Here is a 25,038-nt window from a genome sequence, read left to right as displayed (position 1 = left end):
TTGCTTGCATTTGTGAATTACTTAGAAAATGCTATGTATATGAGTACTATGATTTCATTTGCTATCAGTTTTTATTCATACAAAAGATACACTACAAAGAAAAGTATGCAGTGCACAAGGAAAGCAAAACTGGCTGAGCAGAATTTTGCATATGCTCATAAATTTGCCACAAAAATTCATAATCTATATCAAACATATATCATGAAGGGTGAACTGACTGGTTATTGCAAACCCAGGTTAACTTCAGTGTACAACAATTAGTTCAGAGATTATAATAAATTCCATGTTCATCATGATTAGTATGCTATAAAAAATGTGAGAGGATAAGCTATGTATAAATGGTATTCCATAAAAATATTTTCTTTTCTTTCTTTCGTACTATTCGCCATTTCCCGCGATAGCGAGGTAGCGTTAAGAACAGAGGACTGGGCCTTCGAGGGAATATCCTCACCTGGCCCCCTTCTCTGTTCCTTCTTTTGGAAAATTGAAAAAAACGAGAGGGGAGGATTTCCAGCCACCTGCTCCCTCCCCTTTTAGTCGCCTTCTACGACACGCAGGGAATATGTGGGAAGTATTCTTTCTCCCCATCCCCAGGGATAAAATATATATATATATATATATATATATATATATATATATATATATATATATACGTATATACGTATATACGTATGTATATACATGTGTATGGGGGGGGTTGGGCCATTTCTTTCGTCTGTTTCCTTGCGCTACCTCGCAAACGTGGGAGACAGCGACAAAGTATAATAATATAAATATAAATATATATATATATATAATTTTTTTTTTTTTTTTTTTGCCTTGTCGCTGCCTCCCACGCCCGCGAGGCAGCGCAAGGAAACAGACGAAAGAAATGGCCCAACCCACCCCCATACACATGCACATGCACACGTCCACACACGCAAATATACATACTCACACAGCTTTCCATGGTTTACCCCAGACGCTTCACATGCCTTGATTCAATCCACTGACAGCACGTCAACCCCGGTATACCACATCGCTCCAATTCACTCTATTCCTTGCCCTCCTTTCACCCTCCTGCATGTTCAGGCCCCTATCACACAAAATCTTTTTCACTCCATCTTTCCACCTCCAACTTGGTCTCCCTCTTCTCCTCGTTCCCTCCACCTCCGACACATATATCCTCTTGGTCAATCTTTCCTCACTCATTCTCTCCATGTGACCAAACCATTTCAAAACACCCTCTTCTGCTCTCTCAACCACGCTCTTTTTATTTCCACACATCTCTCTTACCCTTACGTTACTTACTCGATCAAACCACCTCACACCACACATTGTCCTCAAACATCTCATTTCCAGCACATCCATCCTCCTGCGCACAACTCTATCCATAGTCCACGCCTCGCAACCATACAACATTGTTGGAACCACTATTCCTTCAAACATACCCATTTTTGCTTTCCGAGATAATTTTCTCGACTTCCACACATTCTTCAAGGCTCCCAGAATTTTCGCCCCCTCCCCCACCCTATGATCCACTTCCGCTTCCATGGTTCCATCCGCTGCCAGATCCACTCCCAGATATCTAAAACACTTCACTTCCTCCAGTTTTTCTCCATTCAAACTCACCTCCCAATTGACTTGACCCTCAACCCTACTGTACCTAATAACCTTGCTCTTATTCACATTTACTCTTAACTTTCTTCTTTCACACACTTTACCAAACTCAGTCACCAGCTTCTGCAGTTTCCATAAAAATATACCATATGAAAATTTGATTACAGAAAAAGAAAGACTGAGATTTTATATGCATAATGACATGCATGTATGAACATGTACACATACTCTACAAATATAAAACACCATCATTTATTACTCTTATACTTATAGACAGAAAAATGTGAGTATTATGAGGATTGTTACAGAGGAATGGACAAATAAAAGGAAATATAGCTGAAATTACTTCTGATCATCCTATTCATATGATGGTGCAATAATATGGTGCAAGATATCACCCACATCCTCACCAAAGGTGGCATAAACTGACATGAAACAAACTACGACAAATAAAATCCCAGTTGTTCTTACTTTATCATTGAGGAATCCTATCTTCAAGATGCAACTGGGCTGTGGGACACCTACAGCCATCTTGGTGTCACCAAGAGAATCTCCCATAAGAATGATGTTGTTTCGCCCTCTGAGCTTGTCAAAGTAATCTGATGAGTGGATTGCATTTTCATTCTTATTGAACATATGTATCAAGTCATCTTTGAAGCCAACCATAACACCCTGAAATGTTAAAATTTGTTCGGATTTAAGATGAGAAAAAACATATAGCGTCAGGAATTTCTCAAACCTTCATAACTTATCTAAATACAAAAAGCTATTAAGGAAGAAATTCAAATGCCAAATCTTCCTTGTGACGACCTTATCAATTCTGAGGAAAGTTAAAAAAGAACAAATTCATATACGTATAACTGCATGTTTTTCAATATCACATGAAATATGATCTAAGTTATCATTTACTTATTATACTTGATCACCATTTCCCACATCAGCGAGGTAGCACCAGGAAACAGATGAAGAATGGCCCATCCACTCATATATATATATATACATAAACATCCATACACGCACATATTCATAGATATACATATCAACTTATATATACTTAAACATACGCATACACACACATATACACAAGCACATATTCATACTTGCTTGCCTTCATCCATACCTGTTGCTATCCCATCCTACAGGAAACAGCATCACTACCCCCTGGTTCAGAAAGGTAGCGCCAAGAAAAGAGACAAAAAAGGCCACATTCATTCACATTCAGTCTCTAGCTGTCATGTGTAATGCACCAAAACAACAGCTCCATATCCACATCCAGGCCACACAGATCTTTCCATGGTTTACCCTAGACATTTAACATGTCCTGGTTCAGTCCACTGACAGCACAGCGACCCCAGTATATCACTTCGTTCCAATTCACTCTATTCCTTACATGCCTCTCACCCTCCAGTATGTTCAGGCCCAGATCACTCAAAATCTTTTTCACTCCATCCTTTCTCCTCCAATTTGGTCTCCCGCTTCATGCTCCTTCCACCTCTGACCCACATATCCTCTTTGTCAATCTTTCCTCACTCATTCTCTCCATATGTCTAAACCATTTCAAGACATCCTCTTCTGCTCTCTAAACCACACTTTTTATTTTCACATATCTCTCTTACCATTTCATTACTTAAACCACCTCACACGACATACTGTCCTTAAACATTTCACTTCCAACACATTCACCCTCCTCTGCACAACCCTATCTATAGTCCATGCCTTGCAACCATATAATGTTGTTGGAACTACCATTCCTTCAAACATACCCATTTTTCCTCTCTGAGATAACGTTCTTGCCTTCCACACATTCTTCATCGCTCCTAAAACCTTCATCCCCCTCCCCCACCATGAGACTCACTTCCACTTCCATGGTTCCATATGTTGCCAAGTCCACTCCAAGATATCTAAAACACTTCACTTCCTCCAATTTTACTCCATTCAAACTTGCATCCAAATTAACTTGTCCCTCAACCCTACTGAACCTAATAACCTTGTTCTTATTCACCTTCACTCTCAACTTTCTCCTTTCATACACTTCCAAACTCAGTCACCAACTTCAGCAGTTTCTCCCTTGAATCAGCTACCAGAGCTGTATCATCAGTGAACAACAACTAACTCACTTCCCGGCCCTCATCCCCAACAGACTTCATACTTGCCCCTCTTTACAAAACTCTTGCATTCACCTCCCTAAACACCCCATCCATAAACAAATTAAACAACCATGGGGACATCACACACCCCTGCTGCAGACTGACCTTCACTGGGAACCAATCACTCTCCTCTTTTCCTACTCGTACACATGCCTTACATCTTTGGTAAAAACCTTTCATTGCTTCTAGCAGCTTATCTCCCATGCCATATACTCTTAAGACCTTCTACAAAGCATCTCTTTCAACCCTTTCATATGTCTTCTCCAGATCCATTAATGCTACATACAAATCCATCTGTTTTTCTATGCATTTCTCACACAATCTTCAAAGCAAACACCTGATCCACACATCCTCTACAACTTCTGAAACCACAGTGCTCTTCCCCAGTCTGATGCTCTGTCATGCCTTCACCCTCTCAATCAATACCCTCCCATACAATTTTCCAGGAATACTCAACAAACTTATGCCTCTGTAGTTTGAACACTCATCTTTATCCCCTTTGCCTCTGTACAATGACACTATGCATGAATTCTGCCAATCCCCAGCCCTTCACTATGATCCATACATACAATGAATATCCTTGCCAACCAATCAACAACACAGTCACCCCTTCTTAAAAAAATCAATTGCAATACCATCCAAACCCGCTGCCTTGCCGGATTTCATCTTCTGCAAAGCTTTCACTATTTCTTCTCTCTTAACCAAACTATTCACCTTGAACCTCTCTCTTTGCTCACCACCCTGACCAACACACTCTATATCTGCCACTCTATCATCAAATACAATCAACAAACCTTCAAAATACTCACTCCATCGCCTCACTTCACCACTTTCTGTTACTACTTCCTCCTTTGCCCCCTTCACTGGTGTTTCCATATGTTTTCTTGTCTTATGCACATTATTCACCTCCTTCCAAAAGATATTTCTATTCTTCAAAAAGTTTAATAATACTCTTTCACCCCAGCTCTCATTTGCCCTCTTTTTCAACTCTTGCACCTTCCTCTTGACCTCCTGCCACTTTCTTTTATTTGATTTAAGTGTAACAGCAAATCTATATCATCAAATGAAATATTCAAACTCATTAACCCATTATGATAAAGACTCTTCCACACATACTTGATTATCCTATGACTAAGTAAAATCCAGAAAATAAAAAATCTCAACCCTACCTTGTCATCATATCTGAAGAAATTGGACACAACTTTGACATTATTTGTGTACACATTAAAATGCTTAAGAACTTGCTCCAGGATGTCTCCCATTCCTGCTGAAAACACTAACACTGGAACATTTGTTGTGTGGAGCTCATTCATAAGTTTTTCTGTCCCTTCTCTGTAAAATAAGACATTACTATTTTTAACTTTCACTCAAAAACTAAGGTAAGTGCTCACAGTAGATTATCAAATGACACCTAAATGCCACACTTACAATCCTGACTTGTGACAGTTACATTCCAAGACAACATGTTACAAGGTGAAACATCACAAGTTAAGCAACTGAAAACCATGTCATAATGAGGGGGTTACGTTTCAGGGCAAAATTTTTTCCAATTCATATCTTAAGGATAATCTATGCCTGAAATGCATTAGTTTACCACAGATATAACACCGTCTTGATAAAAGTAAAATGATATTCAATGAAAACTTATTGAAAAGGTTGTGACTGCGACTGACATTTCCTGGAGTGGGTTGGATTGGAATGAGGGTTACTCAAGAGGTAGAGCAAGCATACTAGTCTTTGTCTGCAGTGTCTCCAAAAAAAATTGTCAGCTTACATTGGGGCTTACCCTGAATAAATCTTTTCTTCCTTCCTCATTTATATCAAGGCTTATGTTAATCTCCCAAACAAGCCAGCTTCATCCAAATTCATCACTAGAAATATGTAAACTCCTTCCTAATTAATTTTCTTAAAATACACAGGCTGTAGCCATAAGTTTCTGCCATTATCAAACTTCCAAAGCGTCTTTATAATCACTTCAAGAGTGACAGCCTTATGTGCTCCCCTGACTATCTTTGATATGTCTTCTGCCATATATATTAAAATATCTACAATTACAGATAAAACACCAAATTTCCGGCAATTGATGGTTTGGCACCTCCTTTAATCCAGACAAAATTATGTGAGGGAACTTGAAATTACCGCAGCCACCAGACTAGTTTACTGGGTGGCCACAGATGGCGTTGTGTGTAGGGCATGCTCATTTACATTCTTTACACTGTACTTGTTGGTGGTGACACCATAATCCTGTGAGATTTTTAGCTTACTTTGCTTAAATTTAACCCTAGCTATGGCTTCTAAGACATATGAGACTGTCAGTTGTGGTGTCAAGCGTAAGCACCAGTCCATAACGATCCAAGATAAAGTAGGATTTGAAAAAAATGGACAGTGGTGTTTTGATGCGTAAGTTGTGTGACATCTACAGTACTGGTTCATCAACTGTTTATGATATAAAGAAGCAAAGGTAGAAAATACTGAAATTCTATGCAGACAGCGATTTCAAGAAGCAAATGACAATTAGAAAAACTATGAAAGATGGTAAGAGTACTGAGCACAATCAAGTGATAATGGAATGGTTTCAACAGCAAGGGAGTGATGGAGTGGACTTGTCAGGTAGCATGATAATGGATAAGGCTTAGTTGTTCCATAAAGAACTTAAATTACAACATGAGCGTGACTATAGTGAAGGACGGCTTCAAAGATTCAAATAGCGTCATGGAATTTCCATGAATAAAGTGTGCAGAGAAAAGCGGTCTGAAAACACGAAGGAGCTGCCAAATATGTGGAAGAACTTGCGAAACTCATAGCTGATGAGCACCTCAGTCCTGAGCAGCTGTATAATGCAGACAAAACTGCATTATTCTGGCAAAGCACACCTAGGAAAACACTAACAACAGAAAATGAAGAAGACCCCACAGGATTTAAACAATCTAAGGACAGACTTAACATCATAGGGTGCTCAAACATTTAATATTTGTTTGATCTAAATTTCTAGCAGGCCATGGTATACTTTAGACACATGGGAGATGTATAATTAGCGAGTTACAGGGGTGCTGATGAATTATTATCAAGTGACCATGGGTGGTTTGGCCAAATGGTTAATCCAGCAAGGCTTTGGATCCAAGTGCCGGAAAATCGGTGGTGTACCTGTACTCTGGATACAGCGAATAATAGGGTAGCAGTGAAAACAAACCATGGTGTTCTTAAGCATTCTCTTGTTTACAAGCAGTCCAACAATGGATAGGATTAAGTAAGAATGCATTTTTTTTTAGTTGGTGGTATATATGCGATAGGGGATTAAGAATACTTCCCATGTATTCCCTGCGTGTCGTAGAAGGCGACTAAAAGGGGAGGGAGCGGGGGGCTGGAAATCCTCCCCTCTCGTTTTTTTTTTTTTTTCCCCCCCCAAAAGAAGGAACAGAGAATTGGGCCAGGTGAGGGTATTCCCTCAAAGGCCCAGTCCTCTGTTCTTAACGCTACCTCGCTAATGCGGGAAATGGCGAATAGTTTGAAAGAAAGAAAAAGAAGAATATATATATATATATATATATATATATATATATATATATATATATATATATATATATATATATATATATATAAAATAGAATTCTACTATAACATCATCAAAACATGCACTGTAAGTATAAAAATACCTCAAAATACCCTGAAATATTTCATCAAGAAATTTCATATAATAAAATCATTAGAGGAATGACTTTGCATTTCAAATGTCACAAAATACCTCATAATGTCCTGAAATGTTTCATTATCAAGAAATTTCATACATTAAAACATTTTTTTCAAATATGTCACACACAAATAAGGAGCATTTGTGTTGCAAGCTGATAATATGCCCTATTTCTTAGACTTTAAAAGCCTAAAATGTCTCAAGTTAAAATGTTGCAAGTTAAGGCACAGGTGTACACTGTAATAAATTTTGCACCATGAAGGATATTCATTTTCAGACACAGCCTACGCACAAAAAAAATCCTATTTCATTTATTTTCATTTCTTGACACTGCAGTTGAATTGGTTTAATCAGGTTTACACCAAAATCAATTACATTTCAAGCTATCTGGACAGGGTGTTATTCCATCCCCCAAGACACAAAGTTCTAATTTCAGCTAATGAGAATTCAACAAAGATAATTTTCATTCAAAGAAGAGCTAACATGAATAAAGTCAGCTTATTTGGAATTTGGAGTGAAGGTTAAAATGCACAAAAGCAGTCATACCCATCCTTATAATATAACATAGTGTCATGCTAATACAAACCAGGTTAGCTCAATTTTCAAGACATCTAAACAAGGAAACACCAACTCAAGTCACTCAAGTGAAAATTGATGTGGCAACTCTGTCTTTACAGCTAGTCTAGTCCTATGAGAGGGTTTAATCATAACAACCCTAATAATGTTGTATCTTTTGGGACATTGACCATTCCTCCACCCTTTTATTCAGAATCTCTTCTGACATCCCTATCAAAGGTTAAAGTACATGAATGTTATATCAAATTGGAACCATGTCACCAGTGGAGTGCCACATTACACAAATTAACCCACTTATTTTTCTAGCTATATTCAACCAACAGGCTTGCCAGAAAAGTACCTTTCTCTGCTATATTTGCAGATATCTATTACAAGCATCATCAAAGCTTAATACTAACTCTGATTTACAAAAGATCCTCACAGCGAGGATGGTTCTATGCTGTTAACAAATTAGCAGATCCACCAGTTTTAACCCTGTACATAGTTTCTTCCCTAGTTATCAATGAAAGTTATTTGGGGTACCATTCATGTCAAATCATCACTCCAACGACTGACTGATTTTGTGGAATTTCATACAGACATTAATGGTTACTCAGAGCTCTCTACCATGAAAAAGATACCTATATCTCAAAAATATTTGCACAAAATTATGCATTTCGGCTTTCTCTAAAACATTCATCAATCTGTTTACATTAACAATAATGTCTATGATTTCTCCTTGACTGCTATTTCTTCCACTGTAATATTCCTTTTTGAGTCTAAGAACCCTTTATTTCTGGCTGAACTGTAATGTTATGTTACTAAACATTACACAGATAGAGACACGAAGAAACTGCATTTTGGGATTATCAAATTTAACATTTCTGCTTCCCTATTTTGAGATGCTGCAATGCTCCAAATTGAGAGGGGTTATTTGTTCAGGAGAAACTGGAGGAGTATTTGAAAGTATAGTATGATCCAGACATTATTTTTTGATATGCGCTGTGATTAAGAAGTATGAGGAAGTAAATGTAAGTGATGCATTATTTGAGTGGACAGGTGCCTTACACAAATAAATTTGATGTTAAGATGCTGTTGGCTGATATCCCTTCATAACAAAAAAATGTGGGGCAGATGATACCTGATACAGAGAAATGCTTCAAAGTTGCCCCTATCATTCCATGGTTCAACCCCTACAATAAGTGGTTGTGATGAGATGATATCTCAAGTAGTATATGTGAACACTATACATAACTTCAACTTGAGGTTAAACAAATACTTTACTAACATATTTCATCAGTTATAAGTCAATCATACCACTAGTCATGTCTTTCTTTTTCAGAATCCTAAAGAGCAGATGTTGCCAAACTGACAGGAACTTTTTCAAGACTTTCTTAGAAAATTCCCATGCCAGTATCTTCCCCCCTTCACTGCATGGTATAGTTTTCCTCATATTTCACCTGCTGGCACTTGAGCCATAAGGATAAGTAGATGGGGAGGTGCCTTCTGCTTTGCTATCCTGTCTTTGCCATTATATTTTTTCTATACTTATTTGCTATTTCCTACAGAAGCAAGGAAGCATCCAGAACTGTGTGAGTCTCAGATAATAAAAGATCCTTATTTGGCTCTTTCCTGCTCCATCTTTCAGAAAGTAAACTGGAGAGGAAGATTTCCAGCCAACCCTAACTTCCATCTGTTAGTTGCCTTTTAAGACATGCAAGATACATGGGCCAAATGGATATATATTTTCATACATTGTCACAACTGATATAACTGTGATAGAATTTGGATTGTCACAGGGCTTTTCCAATGAAAATTGCATCAAAGGGTTATAAACTTTAAAACAAAATTACACTTCCATACCTGAGTTTGACATTACTGGCACTGACCATATCTTCAAGAGAACCCTGACTGACACGGCACTTGACAATGAGATTATGGATCTGTCCATACCACTCTAACATGTAAGGTATCTTCTCTTCCTCAGTCATCTTGGGATCAATTTCAATTGGGTAATATTTGCCCAGCAATCTGTTAGCCTCTTGACGGTAGAATGGTGGCATAAGAGCACTGTTATCCATGATACCTACAAATAAGAATATTCTAAATTTTTGGAAACCTACCACCTTTACTATTTTGCAGTGACACTTATCAAACATAAAACATGAGGAAAAAAAGGTGAAAAGCTTGCTGATAGCATTAATAAAGCAGTAATAAGGTCAGAATGTGAAAGACTTCAACCTCAACATTCCCAATCCAACAACTTTCACTGAACAGCACTTACAAATATCACTTTAATATTCAACAAAATTGCACATTTATAGAAATAAGATATATTAAACTAAAGCATTAAGAAAAAATTACACAAGATTAACACATTTTATTTCTGGCAGTACTAAAAATCAGAGGCAGAGGCATGATAGGTTCCTCATATACCAAAACTCAAAGATGAACATGAGCTGCACTCTTCCTAATGGGTGGTGCCTTTACCTTTCTTTTGTTTTCAACATGAATAAAACTTCTTATGCTCAGGAATAAGGTATGTTCATGATCTTTGGTTAACATTTTGGCTACCAAGCATCTTCAATCCACTTTCAGTGACAGCACTGAAGCTCTAAATAGTGAAGAATTCTGGCAATGATGTGGCAGCCATGTACATATATGTGAAACTGCTGCTAAATGATTTTACTGGAAGGAATACAACAATATGACACTGGAATATAATATTCAATGATGATACGAGTGATTCTGTTGGATGTTCTGAGAATAGTTACTGTGTTCTTTATAAATCTAAATGATTTAATTAAAGCTGATTTTACTGTTAGACAAGCTCTCCCGTATAAACAGACTGGATAAAGAATGACATAAGGAGAGTGTAAACAAAACTAGGGGAGTGAATGAAGAACGGAGGATATTCAGGGATGTACTATTTACAGTTGGTGGGAACATTAGGCATGAGCATTAGGTAGAGGTAGTCATTAGGAACATTAGACAGGAGCCTCTGCAAACACTGCTTTAGACTTGCTCTCTGCCAGCAGCCTGCTAAGGATGAGGCACTAAAGGCTAGGAAGCAGCACCAGAGTTCTCCAGTAATGGACACTATTACCATGGCCACCCCCTTGAGGAAGTTCTAGAATGGAACAGGCATCAGAGATATTGATAGATAAATAGATACTGCTTATATGTTAAGGTGAACTGTGTGGTAAGCAGTGGTTGGAATGAGAACATTTGAGAAAAGGTTGAGAGTGGTAGGATGATTAAGTTACTAGTGAGAGAGTAAAGAGCAGGGAAGTGCATATAGTTAGGAGATGCACAAAAAATGGTAGATCAAAATGAAAAGTGGGCAATTGTGAGAATGGGTGAAAATAATGGGAAATTTCAGGGAATTTACAACATGTTTTGGAAGGAGGTGAACAATGTGAGATGAACAAGAGAACAAACAGAGGTATAGGGGGAGCATTTGATGAAGTGGTAACAAGCAAAGAAGAGGCAAAGAAAAGATGTAGTGAGAATTCTAAAGAAGTATCAAATGTGCCACATGGTAAGGTGGCAGATATGGGGTCTTTAGGATGAGGAGGTATGCACAGCAAGGAAATTATGGAAAAGGACTGATGAAAACACAAGAGGTGGTGAAAGGCTTGTATAAAATAAAGAGTGGCAAGGCAGCTGAAGTGGACGGAATTACAGTTTTATTTCTTAAGAAAGGTGGTACTAGTGTTGCTGAACTGGTTTGTCAAGATTTTCAATGTATGTATGGTCCAAAGTGAAGTGCCTGTATAGTACCATTACAAAAGGCAAGGGGTACAAAAGTTAATCCTCAAATCACAAAAGTATAGGTCTGTTCAGTATATCCAATAAAGTGTACAGGAAAGGGGTTTTATCAACATGGTGGTGGAAAGCACAGAGTATCAGATTGGAATGGAGCAATGTGGCTTCGGGAATGAAAGAGGACACATAGATCAGGTGTTTGCTTTGAAGAATATGTGTGAAAAATACTTAGCAATTGAGAGGGATTTGTATGTGACATTTATAGATCAGGAGGAGGAGTATGGTAGAGTTGACAGAGATGCCTTGTGGAAGGTACTATGAATATATGATGTGGGAGAGCTTCTGGATGCAGATGAGTTTTTATCACATCGCAACAGTAAGATGCGTATGTGTGTGAGGGTAGTGAGTTGTTCCGATGAGAGGTGGGTCTGCAACAAGGGTGTGTGTTGTTATCATGGCTAGGCTGTTTAATCTGTTTATGGACTGAGTGGTGAAGGTACCTGTAAGGGTCTTAGGGAGAGGGATTATTCTATGGTATGCTAGGGCTAGGATGGCCTGGGAGGTGTCAGTTGCTGCTTGCTGAAATCACAGCTCTGGTGGCAGATGTCTTAGTATGGGAGCATGTTAAGAGTATAAGTGAATAAAAGCATGCTCAAAAGTTTCAGTTGGGGTGGGGTGGGGTGGTGGTGAAAGGGCAAAGGTCCTGGGTGCAGTGAGAAGCATATGGACAGAGAAATCATTAACTGTGAGGCAAAGATGGGTATGACTGTTGGCATTGTGGATCCAACTCATGGATGTGACTCGTGATCCATAAATCCAAAAGAATGAAGGAAGATATGTGCATTGGAAATAAAATGCTAAAGGACAACAGATGGTGTGAGAGAGTTGATAATGTGAGGAATGATACTGTAAGAGAGAGGTGAGATGGTAAGCTAAATATGATTAAGAAGAGCTGAATGGGGTGTGCCGAAGTGGTTTGGACATATGATGAAGATGAGTGATGAGAGATGACTTAATGGATAAGTGTCAGAAGTGGATGAAGTAAGGGGGAGGGGGACACTAGGAAGAGGGAATGAAAGAGTGAAAGAGGCTTTGAGTTATCATCAAGGCCTCAAAGAGCAAAGAGTGTATAGAGCACATCAAGAGAAAGAAAATTAGAGTGAAGTGCTATACAGGGGAAAATACACTGTCAATGGGCTGAGCCAGGTCAGGGGAGACCACAGAGAGGTCATTCTGGCTTGAATATGGGGTTCTGGTTTTTTTAAATTTTCCAAAAGAAAATATATATATATATATATATATATATATATATATATATATATATATATATATATATATATATTTTTTTTTTTATACTTTGTCGCTGTCTCCCGCGTTTGCGAGGTAGTGCAAGGAAACAGACGAAAGAAATGGCCCAACCCCCCCATACACATGTATATACATACGTCCACACACGCAAATATACATACCTACACAGCTTTCCATGGTTTACCCCAGACGCTTCACATGCCTTGATTCAATCCACTGACAGCACGTCAACCCCGGTATACCACATCGCTCCAATTCACTCTATTCCTTGCCCTCCTTTCACCCTCCTGCATGTTCAGGCCCCGATCACACAAAATCTTTTTCACTTCATCTTTCCACCTCCAATTTGGTCTCCCTCTTCTCCTCGTTCCCTCCACCTCCGACACATATATCCTCTTGGTCAATCTTTCCTCACTCATTCTCTCCATGTGCCCAAACCATTTCAAAACACCCTCTTCTGCTCTCTCAACCACGCTCTTTTTATTTCCACACATCTCTCTTACCCTTACGTTACTTACTCGATCAAACTTTCCATGGTTTACCCCAGATGCTTCACATGCCCTGGTTCAATCCATTGACAGCATGTCGACCCCGGTATACCACATCGATTCAATTCACTCTATTCCTTGCCCACCTTTAACCCTCCTGCATGTTCAGGCCCCAATCACTCAAAATCTTTTTCACTCCATCTTTCCACCTCCAATTTGGTCTCCCACTTCTCCTCGTTCCCTCCACCTCCGACACATATATCCTCTTGGTCAATCTTTCCTCACTCATTCTCTCCATGTGCCCAAACCATTTCAAAACACCCTCTTCTGCTCTCTCAACCACGCTCTTTTTATTTCCACACATCTCTTTTACCCTTACATTACTTACTCGATCAATCCACCTCACACCACATATTGTCCTCAAACATCTCATTTCCAGCACATCCATCCTCCTGCGCACAACTCTATCCATAGCCCACGTCTCGCAACCATACAACATTGTTGGAAACACAATTCCTTCAAACATACCCATTTTTGCTTTCTGAGATAATGTTCTCAACTTCCACACATTCTTCAAGGCTCCCAGAATTTTCGTCCCCTCCCCCACCCTATGATTCACTTCCGCTTCCATGGTTCCATCTGCTGCCAGATCCACTCCCAGATATCTAAAGCACTTTACTTCCAGTTTTTCTCCATTCAAACTTACCTCCCAATTGACTTGACCCTCAACCCTACTGTATCTAATAACCTTGCTCTTATTCACATTTACTCTTAACTTTCTTCTTTCACACACTTTACCAAACTCAGTCACCAGCTTCTGCAGTTTCTCACATGAATCAGCCACCAGCACTCTATCATCAGCAAACAACAACTGACTCACTTCCCAAGCTCTCTCATCCACAACAGACTGCATACTTGCCCCTCTTTCCAAAACTCTTGCATTCACCTCCCTAACAAACGCATCCATAAACAAATTAACAACCATGGAGACATCATGCACCCCTGCCGCAAACCGACATTCACTGAGAACCAATCACTTTCCTCTCTTCCTACACGTACACATGCCTTACATCCTCGATAAAAACTTTTCACTGCTTCTAACAACTTGCCTCCCACACCATATATTCTTAGTACCTTCCACAGAGCATCTCTATCAACTCTATCATATGCCTTCTTCAGATCCATAAATGCTACTTACAAATCCATTTGCTTTTCTAAACATTTCTCACATACATTCTTCAAAGCAAACACCTGATCCACACATCCTCTACCACTTCTGAAACCACACTGCTCTTCCCCAATCTGATGCTCTGTACATGCCTGCACCCTCTCAATCAATACCCTCCCATATAATTTACCAGAAATACTCAACAAACTTATACCTCTGTAATTTGAGCACTCACTCTTATCCCCTTTGCCTTTGTACAATGGCACTATGCAAGCATTCCTGCCAATCCTCAGGCACCTCACCATGAGTTATACATACATTAATAACCTTACCAACCAGTCAACAATGCAGTCACCCCCTTTTTTAATAAATTCCACTGCAATACCATCCAAACCTGCTGCCTTGCCGGCTTTCATCTTCCGCAAAGCTTTTACTACCTCTTCTCTGTTTACCAAATCATTTTCCCTAACCCTCTCACTTTGCACACCACCTCGACCAAAACACCCTATATCTGCCACTCTATCATCAAACACATTCAAGAAACCTTCAAAATACTCACTCCATCTCCTTCTCACATCACCACTACTTGTTATCACCTCCCCATTTGCCCCCTTCACTGAAGTTCCCATTTGCTCCCTTGTCTTAAGCACTTTATTTACCTCCTTCCAGAACATCTTTTTATTCTCCCTAAAATTTAATGATACTCTCTCACCCCAACTCTCATTTGCCCTCATTTTTACACAAATTGTTATGTTTAAAACTTGTTCATCTTGCATGTTGAGAAATTTAATCCTGCAAGTTATGTCATAATTCACTGAATGTGCTATATGGTCCCTTTGGCAGTACCAGTACCTTTAATCTGGCAAAATATATAAGAAGGCAACTGCTCAGTCCCAAGGTTGCTGGATTTGAAAGTTTGTCAATATTTCTACTTACTAGGCTCATTCAATAAAAAAAAAAAATACTTCTACTTTGAGGCTTGTACAATAAAAAAAATACTTCTACTACTGAGCTTGTACAAAAAAAATAAGAAAAGAGACACATAAATTTTCAAATTACAGCACAATCAACAGTAATAATGCAAGAAAATAAGTTATTCTGCAAACACAGATATATGATATACATAAATAGAATAATGTTGCAAGGACAAAAAGGTGGGTTCGATGAGATAAAAGGAAAATGAAACATCTGGGGTAAACCAAGGAAAGGTCTGTGAGGCTGGATGTGGATAGGGAGCTGTGGTTTTGGTGCATTACATATGACAGCTAGAGACTGAATGTGAATAAACGTGGCCTTTTTTGTCTGTTTTCCTGGCGTTACCTCGCTGAAGCAGGGGGTAACGATGCTGTTTCCTGTGGGGTGGGGTTGAACCAGGAATGGATGAAGGCAAGCAAGTATGAAAATGTACATGTGTATATATATGTATATGTATGTGTATATGTATGTATGTATATACATATATATATATATATATATATATATATATATATACACATGTACATGTTAATATGTATGTGCATGTATATGCGTGTGTTGGGGCATTTATGTATACACATGTATGGGCCATTCTTCATCTGTTTCCAGGTAATACCTTGCTGATTCAGGAACAGTGGTCAAGTACAATAATAATAATAATAATAATAATAATAATAACAATAATAATTTTTTTTTTTTTCCTTTGTTGCTGGCTCCCGCGTTAGCGAGATAGCACAAGGAAACACACGAAAGAATGGCCCAACCCACCCACATACACATGTATATACATACACATCCACACACGCACATAAACATACCTATACATCTCAACGGATACGTATATATACACACACAAACACATACATATATACACATGTACATAATTCATACTGTCTGCCCTTATTCATTCCCGTTGCCACCCCACCACACATGAAATGACAACCTCCTCCCCCCGCATGTGCACGAGGTAGCGCTAGGAAAAGACAACAAAGGCCACATTCGTTCACACTCAGTCTCTAGCTGTCATGTATAATGCACCAAAACCACACCTCCCTTTCCACATCCAGGCCCCACAGAACTTTCCATGGTTTACCCCAGACACTTCACATGCCCTGGTTCAATCCATTGACAGGACTTCGACCCCGGTATACCACATCATTCCAATTCACTCTATTCCTTGCACCCTTTTCACCCTCCTGCATGTTCAGGCCCTGATCACTCAAAATCTTTTTCACTCCATCTTTCCACCTCCAATTTGGTCTCCCACTTCTCCTCGTTCCCTCCACCTCTGACACATATATCCTCTTTGTCAATCTTTCCTCACTCATTCTCTCCATGCGACCAAACCACTTCAAAACACCCCCTTCTGCTCTCCCAACCACACTCTTTTTATTACCACACATCTCTCTTACCCTTTCATTACTTACTCGATCAAACCACCTCACACCACATATTGTCCTCAAACATCTCATTTCCAATGCATCCACCCTCCTCCAAACAACTCTATCTATAGCCCACGCCTCGCAACCATATAATGTTGTTGGAACCACTATTCCTTCAAACATATCCATTTTTGCTTTCCAAGATAACATTCTCAACTTCCACACATTCTTCAACGCTCCCAGAACTTTCGTTCCCTCCTCAACCCTATGATTCACTTCCGCTTCCATGGTTCCAACCGCTGCCAAATCCACTTCCAGATATCTAAAACAATTCACTTCCTCAATTATTTCTCCATTCAAACTTACCTCCCAATTAACTAGTTCCTCAACCCCACTGAACCTAATGACCTTATTCTTATTCACATTTACGCTCAACTTTCTTCTTTCACACACTTTACCAAACTCAGTCACCGACTTCTGCAGTTTCTCTCCCGAATCAGCCACCAGCGCTGTATCATAAGTGAACTTACTTCCCAAGGCCTCTCATCCACAACAGACTGCATACTTGCCCCTCTCTCCAAAACTCTTGCATTCACCTCCCTAAACACCTAATCCATACACAAATTAAACAACCATGGAGACATCATGCACCCCTGTCGCAAACCGACATTCACTGGGAACCAATCACTTTCCTCTCTTCCTACTCGTACACATGCCTTACATCCTCAGTAAGAACTTTTCACTGCTTCTAGCAACTTACCTCCCACACCATATATTCTTAAAACCTTCCACAAAGCATCTCTATCCACCCTTTCATATGCCTTCTTCAGATCCATAAATGCTACATAAAAATCCATCTGTTTATCTAAGTAGTTCTCACATACATTCTTTAAAGCAAACACCTGATCCACACATCCTCTACCACTTCTGAAACCACACTGCTCTTCCCCATTTTGATGCTCTGTACATGCCTTCACCCCCTCAATCAATACCCTCCCATATAATTTCCCAGGAATACTCAACAAACTTATGCCTCTGCAATTTGAACACTCACCTTTATCCCCTTTGCCTTTGTACAATGGCACTATGCATGCATTCCGCCAATTGTCAGGCACTCCACCATGATTCATATTTTTCTTTTCTTTCTTTCAAACTATTCGCCATTTCCCGCATTAGCGAGGTAGCGCTAAGAACAGAGGACTGGGCCTTTGAGGGAATTCCCTCACCTCGCCCAATTCTCTGTTCCTTCTTTTGGAAAAATTAAAAAAACGAGAGGGGAGGATTTACCAAACAATCAACTACGAAGTCACCCCCTTTTTCAATAAATTCCACTGCAATACCATCCAAACCCGCCACCTTGCCGGCTTTCATCTTCTGCAAAGCTTTCACTACCTCTTCTCTGTTCACCAAACCATTCTCCCTGACCCTCTCACTTTGCACACCACCCCGACCAAAACACCCTATATCTGCCACTCTATCATCAAACACATTCAACAAACCTTCAAAATATTCACTCCATCTCCTTCTCATTTCTTGTTATTACCTCCCCACTTGCCCCCTTCATAGATGTTCCCATTTGTTCTCTTGTTTTATGCACTTTATTTACCTACTTCCAAAACATCTTTTTATTCTCCCTAAAATTTAATGACACTCTCTCATCCTAACTCTCATTTGCCCTTATTCACCTCTTGCACCTTTCTCTTGACCTCCTGCCACTTTCTTTTATACATATCCGTCCTTTGCACTACTTCCCTGCAAATTATTAAAGATAAATCATGAATGACCAATGATATGGTGGAAAGACTTGAGTGAAGAAGTACATATATGGGTAAAGTATAGTTTTTCTTCATACTTGATCCCCACTTCCAGCACTGGTGAGTTAGTGCCAGCTAGGAACAGGTGAAGAAAGGCCACATCCACTCACATTCTTTCTCTAGCTGTCATGTGTAATACACCTAAACTGCAGCACTGAAGAAATTCATTGAAAAGTGGAAATACTAAAAAGTTTAAAATGAATGAGCCATCCTGCATAACAGAAGACAGCATACAAGGTAAAGACAGATACTTTATTAAGTTTAATCATGTATCAAAATAAATTTGCAGTGTTACTAAAAGAACTAATCCACAGCGAAGCTTGTATTTGTATAATAAAAAACATTTTAGCCTACAGAAAACACCAGTAAATACAATAAGATAAGACTACTATATATTCTTTCAGTAGTGCTTTCTCCTTATGATTTTTTCCGTTTTAGCCATATTGTCATCACACTGATCCGGTGGTCTGCCAACCTTTCAAGTACGTCATACAGCAATATCCCTCTTAAAACTTTCTTGTTTCTCCACAACTCTTTGTGTGCATCAGATTTCTAATTCCTGCATCCATACAGAGCTGAATAATACAAATTTTGATAGTCTGCAGCACTCAAAAATATACTTTTTTTTTTTGTCGCTGTCTCTCGCGTTTGCGCGGTAGCGCAAGGAAACAGACAAAAGAAATGGCCCAACCCACCCCCATACACATGTATATACATACACGTCTACACATGCAAATATACATACTTATACATCTCAATGCACATATATATATATATATACACACACAAACATATACATATATACACATGTACATAATTCATACTGTCTGCCTTTATTTATTCCCATTGCCACCTCACCACACATGGAATAACATCCCCCTCCCTCCTCATGTGTGCGAGGTAGCGCTAGGAAAAGACAACAAAGGCCCCATTCGTTCACACTCAGTCCCTAGCTGTCATGTAATAATGCCCGAAACCACAGCTCCCTTTCCACATCCAGGCCCCACAGAACTTTCCATGGTTTACCCATGGAAAGTTTCAGATTTAAAGAACACTACTCTTTCTATCATGCAAAAAATGGAAATATCATGTTACAAAAACTAGAGAAGGGTGTCTCAACACCAAAATTCAATGAACAGTATTGTCTTGGAAATAATCTATGGTATCACAAGGATATGCACAAAGATCTTGAAATTACCTATGAGTGAAACAAGCAAACAACAGTAGGGCCAAGCATTATTTCACTGCACAGAGAAAGGTTAGCAGAGCTTGATGAAGTGGTTTATGAGTGGTTCAAGCAATGCAGCAATGAAGAGGTGCCTATTTTTGGTTCTCTTTTGCATGAAAAGGCCAGACAGTGTCACCACTCAAAAGTTCATAATTTTCAGGAATCCACACACTTTAGTCCCAAGGTATTCTAATTTTTGAAATTTGACTGTATTCCTCTTAGCAAATATTAGAGAGATGACCCTTATTCTTTTCACACATTCTTACTTCTTAATGCAAACTTCACATTTCTATATCGAGGCTAACATGCAGGATTCTTGAGCAAATACTTTTGATACTGCTTCTGAGTCCTCAACACTTGCTAACTAGTAGCTTAAAGATTTTGGGAAGCTTCTATATGAAATACTTGGGTCTGAATGCACAATGAGGCAACATTATACAGACAAGAGAGGGATAAATGTCACACAAAATGGCTTTAATAAGGATTCCTTTATGTTTAAAGCAAATATATAGTTCAAATTCATTTAAGCATTACTTTATGATCAGAATGGTAAACCATTACATTAATACATGGGAAATCAATCCAGTCATCCCTTATAAGCATGGTTAAAAGACAGACAAATAAATTTGCAAGACTCACTGGGACATTTTCACTTCAAGGTCCTAGTGTTCGCTAGATAACTGTACATAATTCAGACTAGAGGTCCCCCTCTAAAGGTAAAAACATCTGCAATTTAGATAGTATTTGGCTTTTTTCATACATGATAGCCATATCCTGCATTAGCAAGGTAGCATCAGGAACTAATGGAGAAAAGCCACACCCATTCACATCCATTCACAGGCAGTCATGCATAATGCACTGAATCTACAGCTCCCTGTCCACAATCAGGCCCTGAAGATCTTTTAATGGTTTATCCCAAATGCTTCACATCCCCAAATTCAGTCCAATGACAGAACATCAAGCCTAGTTTGCCACATTGTTCCAATTCACTCTATCCTTTGCATGCCTTTCACCCTCCTGCATGTTCAGGCCCTAATCACTCCATCCTTCCATCTCTAATTTGGTCTCCCCATTCTCCTTGTTCCCTCCATATCCTCTTTGTTCCTTGTTCCCACACATATCCTCTTTGCCAACCTTTCCTCACTCATTCTCCCAATATGTCCAAACCATTTCAGCACACCCTCATCACCTCTTTCAACCATACTGTTTTTAATATCACACCTCTCTCTTATTCTTTCATTACTTAATCAAACCACCACACAATATTCTCAAACATTTCAATACCAAAACATCCACCCTCCTCCATGCAGCCTTATCTATAGATCATGCTTTGCAATCATATAATGTTTTTAGGACAACTATACCTTCAAACACACATAATTTTATCCTCCCACAACAGTTTCCCTTTCCACACATTCTTCAGTGCCCTTCAACTCCCCCTATGACTCAATTCTGCTTCCATGGTTCCATTTTCTGCCAAGTCCACTCCCAGGTATCTATAAAAAAATCACTTCCTCCAAGTTTCTCCATATGAACTCATACCTGTCCTTCAACCCTCCCAAACCCATTAACCTTCTTTCACACACTCTTCCAAACTTAGCCCACAACTTTAGATGTTTCTCACTTGAAAGTATGCCACCAGTGCTGTATCATCAGGGGGTACACAAAGTGGAGCAAATACAAAGCAACTCAAAAAGGTTGATGGCCAATGCTTCATATCATTTATGCTTTTTCATGCACTGAAAGAAATGTGGTGCAAGCATAATTATTCATTAAGATATTAGTTGTTGACCATCTTCATATCTTCATGTGTTATGACCAAAACAGTAAGATATACTACTAATGTCCATGAATTTTACATATAACTTCTACAAAAATTGAAAAACAAAAATTATCACTTACTTTTTCAACATATACTGATATTAATCATATACAGAATAACTATTCCCCATTAAATTCAATTCTGTATGGCAATTTAAAGGCAAGCAAATTCTCATCGGGATTTGTCAAGTGTCAGCTAACATCCAAATTAATAAAATATATCTTAACTATACCAACAAAAGCCAATGACTTAATATTCATACAAAAACTCTGACCAACCTTTGTGCACTGATTATCTGTATTCAATTAAGTGCTCAAGAAAGCAATGATGCCTGCCAACTACCAAAATTTCAGCATACTGGTCAATTAGTTAAGGAAATTTGTTTTACTTTGTACTACAAACAAAAAATTTGTCATTTTGTACAAAGAATGAAGGTGCTAAAGCAGACAGAGCGAAGCATACACCTGTACCGGTTATTCCATCCCAATGGCCCAAATCTTTTGTGAAATGAGACTATATTCCATCCCAATGGCCCCCATTCTTTTGTGAAATGAGACTATCACAAAATTTTCTTAACCAAAATCAAATAAAGATGTAGCATGCACCACCCTGTTTCGAATGCAGGAAACAACTTAGAATATTCATGCAAAACAAAGAACCGAGCTAAACACCTATAAAAAGCACATTGCACAGGAACAATGAAATGTTGTAGGTACAGCTACTTCACCATTACCTTGAATCATAATACAGGTTACGTGTTACAAAAGATCCAATTCAACTTTATAAACAAATAAGCACAGAGTACAGAAATGTCTTATCATACAGAACCAAATATCCCAAAAATTCTATGAACTATGATCAAGTAAACCTGGAGCAGAATCTCCATGTCAAGAAAGATATATAAATAGTCAAGTAACAGGTCCATGAACAAATTGAGACAAAAATTATTTCATTTCTAACTGGGATGATTCTATAGCATCTAGTTTTCTGAATCTATGTGCGTACAGGTATTGGTAAAGTAACTTTCCCAGACCAGAGCAGAGCTGACAAGAGTGACCTGAGGAAAATGACTCACCATGACATGTCTCACACATTTTTCCATTATGCCAGACTCGAGAGAGAGTGCGGTCAAAGTCAGCAATAACCTGAAACATTTTAGTGAACTGTCCATACACAAGAACTGTCCAACTTAACAACTAAGAGGTCAAATAACAATAAGTGACACAAAATTATCATCTTAATACAAGCAATGATGAAACTGATTAGTATCTAGTCAGAAACTAATGTAATACAGTATGGTGTTACACAGCACACAAGTACACAGGCATCAAACAAATGAAGGTTGAAATACATGATCAAAATATTCATATTTGTATTAAAAATACAGGTAATATAACCATTCTACATAATTCAAACCTTTCTCTCAGACAAAATTTTCATTCTGAATTAAGTCAATAAAACCCATGAAAAAAATAGTTCAAATTATAATTATAAGATAATTCATCTATTTTAATTACCCCAAGGCCAGTTTCTATAAAAGATTTCTGGTGTTATCCAGGACCTTCCTAAAGGCTTTTGCAGCCCAAGGCTGCACTACTTCCAGTTGCTGGAAAATGTGGACTCCTTTGGAGTAAAAAGTTCTTTAACGAGACTGTACTCCCAATGATACAACCTTGCCAAAGGTGATTTTTTTACTCATGGTGTAAGCTAGAGCAGGAAGAGTCCAGCAACACCTTATATGACTTATAAACTGGCTGTCAAAATGCAACTTGAGTAATAAAAGGCAGTGAAAACTATATAACATCCAATATCTTCAACTTTGGCTGAATGAAACACACCGAGTTGGGGCTGTAAGAAATAGGATATGGTACTGTAAACAAGGTGGTTGATAAAGTATTATGGACAGTACTGGTGTGGTCTGAACAAATGCAGAAAATGGATGAGATTACAATGATAGAAAAAAAAGTTGAGAGTCAGATGAGCAAGAAATCAATTACTAGAATTACTTTGCAGTAGTGAGACAGTCAAGAAGCAAGGATGAAAGGGGTATCTTTAAGAAGGAATCATTAAACTTTGCAAAGACTGAGGTATATGGACAAGGTTTTGCAAAAGCCACACTGATGGAAGAGGGAAATTAAACACATTACAAAAAGCTAAACAAGCAGATGATGCACATATATACTAGATTGAATACACATCAGCATATGATGAAGTCTGTGAAGCCTGATTGTGGATGGGGGCTCTGGTTTCGGTGCATTACACATGACGGCTAGAAAAATAATGTTAGTGAATGAGGCCTTTCTTCATCTGTTCCTGGCACTTTCAAATACAAGAAACAGAAAACAAGTACAAAAAAAAAAAAATTGGGAAGATGAGTTGCATCTTGGCTAAACCAAGAAATGCAGAAACTACTATTATAAAGGTAGCACTACTACATCTGAATCACATATCATAAGGAAAATAAAAAAGGATACCAGTAATAAAAGGGTCTCCATCCAAGAATGTACTGAAATGAAAATATTCCAAGTTAGGTGCTGAGTATGAAAGAAGCTTACTTTCACCATTTTCTTCACAAAGAGTATGAAAGAAGCTTACTTTCATCATTTCCTTCACAAATATCATTTTCTCCCTCTCTCTATGCCCACAACAAACTTTCACCAAGGAAAAATCAGACAATCTACCTGCTGCCACTCTCAAGACATTCAGATCCAACATCCCCTTTCCATGTATGTCAATCAATATGTACCCTAATAATGCCTGCTGACCCCTAACCCCAATTGCAAAAAATATTTCAACTATATAAAATCTATCGTCAATTAGAAAAGATCTGACACACTGTACATGTGAGAAAAATAACATGAAAAAAGCCAAGATACTTGAAATGTGACACAAGATGCACCTCAAAATCATGACCTACAAAAACAATACTTATGCACAAAGTATGATCAATATGATCATCCCAGTAAAATAGATTCTACACTGCATAACTGCAAAATGAGTTTTACTTCAAGTTAACTGTTAGTCAAGTTGTGTATGCAGTGGGGAAAATAACTCTACACGTATTCATTAAATTTGTAGAGAAACATCCTATATGTC

General features: G+C 38.5%; 1 protein-coding gene across 4 annotated transcripts in view; it reads right to left on the bottom strand.

Annotated features, from left to right (window-relative positions):
- The window catches only part of cN-IIIB (cytosolic 5'-nucleotidase IIIB), a 46,724-nt gene that overhangs the window by 1,709 nt on the left and 19,977 nt on the right, over positions 1 to 25,038 (bottom strand). For 2 of the 4 annotated variants that reach the window (XM_071691657.1, XM_071691658.1), the window contains 4 exons: positions 23,018 to 23,087; positions 9,853 to 10,075; positions 4,916 to 5,078; positions 2,071 to 2,271 (listed from right to left, as the gene is read on the bottom strand). In XM_071691657.1, coding sequence (XP_071547758.1) covers positions 2,071 to 2,271; positions 4,916 to 5,078; positions 9,853 to 10,075; positions 23,018 to 23,087 — 657 coding nt within the window. The remainder of the gene's footprint in view (positions 1 to 2,070; positions 2,272 to 4,915; positions 5,079 to 9,852; positions 10,076 to 23,017; positions 23,088 to 25,038) is intronic. The other 2 variants (XM_071691656.1, XM_071691655.1) reach the window with 1 other exon arrangement.

This window comes from Panulirus ornatus, chromosome 51 (genome assembly GCF_036320965.1).
Source record: "Panulirus ornatus isolate Po-2019 chromosome 51, ASM3632096v1, whole genome shotgun sequence".
NCBI classification, from domain to species: Eukaryota; Metazoa; Arthropoda; class Malacostraca; order Decapoda; family Palinuridae; genus Panulirus; species Panulirus ornatus.
This window is presented reverse-complemented; position numbering and strand designations above follow the sequence as displayed.